We start from the raw sequence: 3,643 nt of genomic DNA, 5'->3' as shown, positions 1-3,643 counted from the left end.
TCGGGATGTTATCATTAGGTATGTGGCCTGACAGTAGCTTCTGATGGAAGTGAGGATCACCTTATCCATTGTTTCGAAGAGGGAAAGCCGTGCGCATCTGGGCGAGAGCTGTTAGTGCAAGCAAGGCAGGCAGAGTTAGCGGAGGCTGGAGAGAGAGAAGTGGAGGAGAGCGACGTGGAGGAGGAATTCGCCAATGAACTTGTAATTGAGGATCGCGGGGATGATGATAGTGATGAATAGAGTAATTTTCTATCACATGATTGCAGTTGTTTTACAGGGTAGCCTTCATTCTTTCTTGTTGATATGTTTCGGGCAACAAGTTAAATTAAAGGCCTGTCTCTTATAGACGCCTGTCTCAAATACAAGCCGGTGCAGTTCGCCGATTTGGGTAAGTAGAAGCCCGGGCTATTATTTGAAGTTTTACGGTACATGCCAGTGGAGGCCCAAGCATTTTATGGGACATTAGAATGTGAAGATTAGCCTGGTACAGTATGTGTAGGTCATGTGCAGGGTAAGGTGGGATATATTGAGTGAAATTAATCATAAAAGTAGTTGTAGCTTATCTTGTATGCCTTATCTTATGTTGTATAATAGGAATATATAGGTTTTTATTTTATTTAGAACCAAAAAAAGGAAGACATATATGGTAAACTAGCATATGGAACCAGCATGGAATGAAGATGATGTATGTCTGTATTGTAAATATGTATTGTTTACCGTTATTACTGTTTATTGTTTGTATGTATTGTTTATTGTAAGTATGTACGGTTTGTTTGTACTGACGTTTATTTTCTGTACTATAAGTAGGCCTATGTATTGTTCATTGTTCGTACCGTATTGTCCGCGTTTTTGTTCTGTGATTTACGTTGGCAAAAAATTAAAGAAATTGAATGAAAGAAATGCTTAATATTTTCTTTAAGGTTCTGTTACTGTATTAAAACTAAGATAAAGGAATCAAATCTCCAGTGGTTTAAATTGATATGATTAATTGGACTTATACTGTTATTCAACATTAACTGGACATATACTGTTCTTCCACATTCCAGAAATGTAAATTACTCTAACTTTTTATTTTTAAGATTGATACTAAAAAATCCTATCTCATTAGAATTGGGAAGCTTTTGTTGTGTATATTCAAGTAAAAAAAAAAAAAGTAATATAATATTCAGAGTCCAAAAAAAAAAAAAAAAGTATTATTAAAAAATTGCAAATATTGACTTATATGGTTCTTCGTCTCAAGCCCTCAATTTTACCTTTGAAATTTGAGGCAAGTGCAACTCTGGTGTCCCCGTTGTTTATGAGCAGTGGTGTGATAGCGATTGTAATTAATTACAGATTTCCAAACAATTCAAACATATGGGTATCCCCTTGAACTTGGTAAAAAGTTAATCTGTTTACCATCTTGACTGAAAAATACTGTTTTCATGATCAATTTTTCATTTATTATTTGCTAATGTTAGTGAATATTTACATGGAGTGGCTAGAAACTAGTGCCCTCTCCTGGTTGGAGATGGTATTAACATCATAAACTGAAAGCAGTCTTTATGTGACTGTGAGAGTATGTGTGTGTGTGTGTGTGTGGCATGCAAAGCACTGAAAGCAGTTTATGGCAGATTGAAAGTGAAAATGTCACGGTGGAATATAAATACCTTGCAGCAGTTGCTTTCTTTCCAGTTAAGCACTCGAAGAGCATCAACATCGATCCCTCACCCAGCAGTGCAAACTACATCTCAGATATTCTTCAGATTTAAAAAAATAAAAACAGGTAAGCAAATTTTACATGTAATACAAATTTAGTAGCTACTGATTAAGTTATGTGTGTTTCTTAGAACAAATTTCTAGAAACAAATAATTTTTTTCCTTCTACGGAAGTCATTGTCATCCACCAACTGTTTGATTACCAGCAATCTTCAAAATATCTTCTTTTATGTTCAACGTAAGAAAGCAACTCATACAGGTTTGGAACGACATGAGGGTGAATAAATTATGACAGAATTTTCATTTTTGGGTGAACTATGCCTTTAACATGTGTACAGTATTATTTATATAATATGAATCATGTGTTTTTTATCCTAGAGAAATAGTGGTTTACTTTGCATCGTAGCCTAGCATTAAAAGTGTTAGCCTGTTTCTAGGCTATATGCAAAATGTCAATATTCTCACTACTTAATATTTGTGAAAAGGACATTTTTAGTTAATAATTAAAAATTCCTTTAATAAAACAGCATGCATTTTTGCCACGCACATAGCCTACATTGTTAGGCTATTCGTTACATGTCCTTTATTTTGACAGAACATTGTTGTGTGTTTTATGAATTCTTTCTTTTATTTGAGCAAAATGTGAGGCACTTTATAATTTCGCTCCCATTATTTAGGACTAACTAAAACAAAGAAATTAATTAAACCTGGCCATGATTAAAACTCAAGTTCTCTCATTATAATCAACAAAGTGCACACCATGTAAAAAATGAGCTTCATTAATTAACAGCTTTAGTGATTTTAAAGGGAGCCTTTACTCGCTTTCAAAAAAGAAAAAAAAGCAGCCATATTTAAATGCAGGATAATGATTTATCGTTAGTTTACAAACACTTGTCATGTCACCTAGTTTGCATGTTAGGTTTTATTGGTTACCTATGAGATATAACATGGTTTCTCTCTTTATTTCAAGACCCTAAAGAGAAATGTCTTGGAGAGATATATTCTACCCTGGAAACCCTGAAAGAAGGGAGATGCTTATCCGTAAAAATCAAGAGCTTCAAGATTTGATGAAAAACAACTTCCGAGCCACCAACAAACTCATTGAAACTCTTAAAAAACACTTACAATTGTCCTTCAGTCCGATTGCCCTGAATGAGAAAGCTACAGTTCAGGAGAACTGTGATATAATCATTGGATGCATTCATGAGATCCAGGCAGAAGTGGAGAAGATTGGTAAAAAGCTGAAGGAGAAGCTGGACCCCACACTATATGAGAAACTGAAAGACATGAATCTGTCTGTCCATGACCTTACACAAGTTGCAAGACATGTTTCTATAGCTTTAGGCACTGTAGGCATGGCTTCTTCTCTTGTAGTTAGTTGGCTCATTACAAGTGGAAGGATTTTGACAAACCTAAAATTAACTTTTGTCAGAATCGCAACAGGATTGGCAGCTGGTGTTGCACTTGGGGTGGTATTTATGGGGGTTGATATGATTGTTCAGGCCATTCTAGGGAGTATTGAGCGTGATCAACTTGAGAAATCCCTGAAAGAGTATGACGAGGCTTTGGAACAATTTGGACTGGCATCTGAAAAATATCAGGATAGCATAACCTATGTCAGGGTGAGAATTGAGATGATTGAAGAATGAATAAGAGATGAAACGATGATGAGGAAAACAAAGAGGAAAAAAAATAATGTTTAACATCATCTTGTATGTTAAGCCATGTAAACCATATGTATCCCATAAAGATAAACGTAAATTTGTATTCTCTTTACTATTTCACCTGTTTATTTAATGAGTACCACGTTTTTACTCCTTGTGTATTCATAATACTTTATATATTCAATTAAAATGTGTGTTAAATTGTGTGTGCTGCAATCTTTCTGTCTGCTAGTCTTTCTCAATTAACTGAAATAAATTTCTTAACATTTACCAATGACTCC

General features: G+C 34.7%; 1 protein-coding gene across 1 annotated transcript; it reads left to right on the top strand.

The window, feature by feature from the left end:
- The first annotated feature begins 2,678 nt into the window (after window positions 1-2,678).
- LOC132099262 (single-pass membrane and coiled-coil domain-containing protein 3-like) lies at window positions 2,679-3,347 on the top strand. The gene has a single exon (XM_059505699.1). It carries the CDS (start codon window positions 2,682-2,684, stop codon window positions 3,345-3,347), a length of 666 nt encoding a protein of 221 aa, XP_059361682.1. The 5' UTR covers window positions 2,679-2,681.
- Window positions 3,348-3,643: the final 296 nt, after the last annotated feature.

Source organism: Carassius carassius, chromosome 22 (genome assembly GCF_963082965.1).
Source record: "Carassius carassius chromosome 22, fCarCar2.1, whole genome shotgun sequence".
NCBI lineage: Eukaryota > Metazoa > Chordata > Actinopteri > Cypriniformes > Cyprinidae > Carassius > Carassius carassius.
This window is presented reverse-complemented; position numbering and strand designations above follow the sequence as displayed.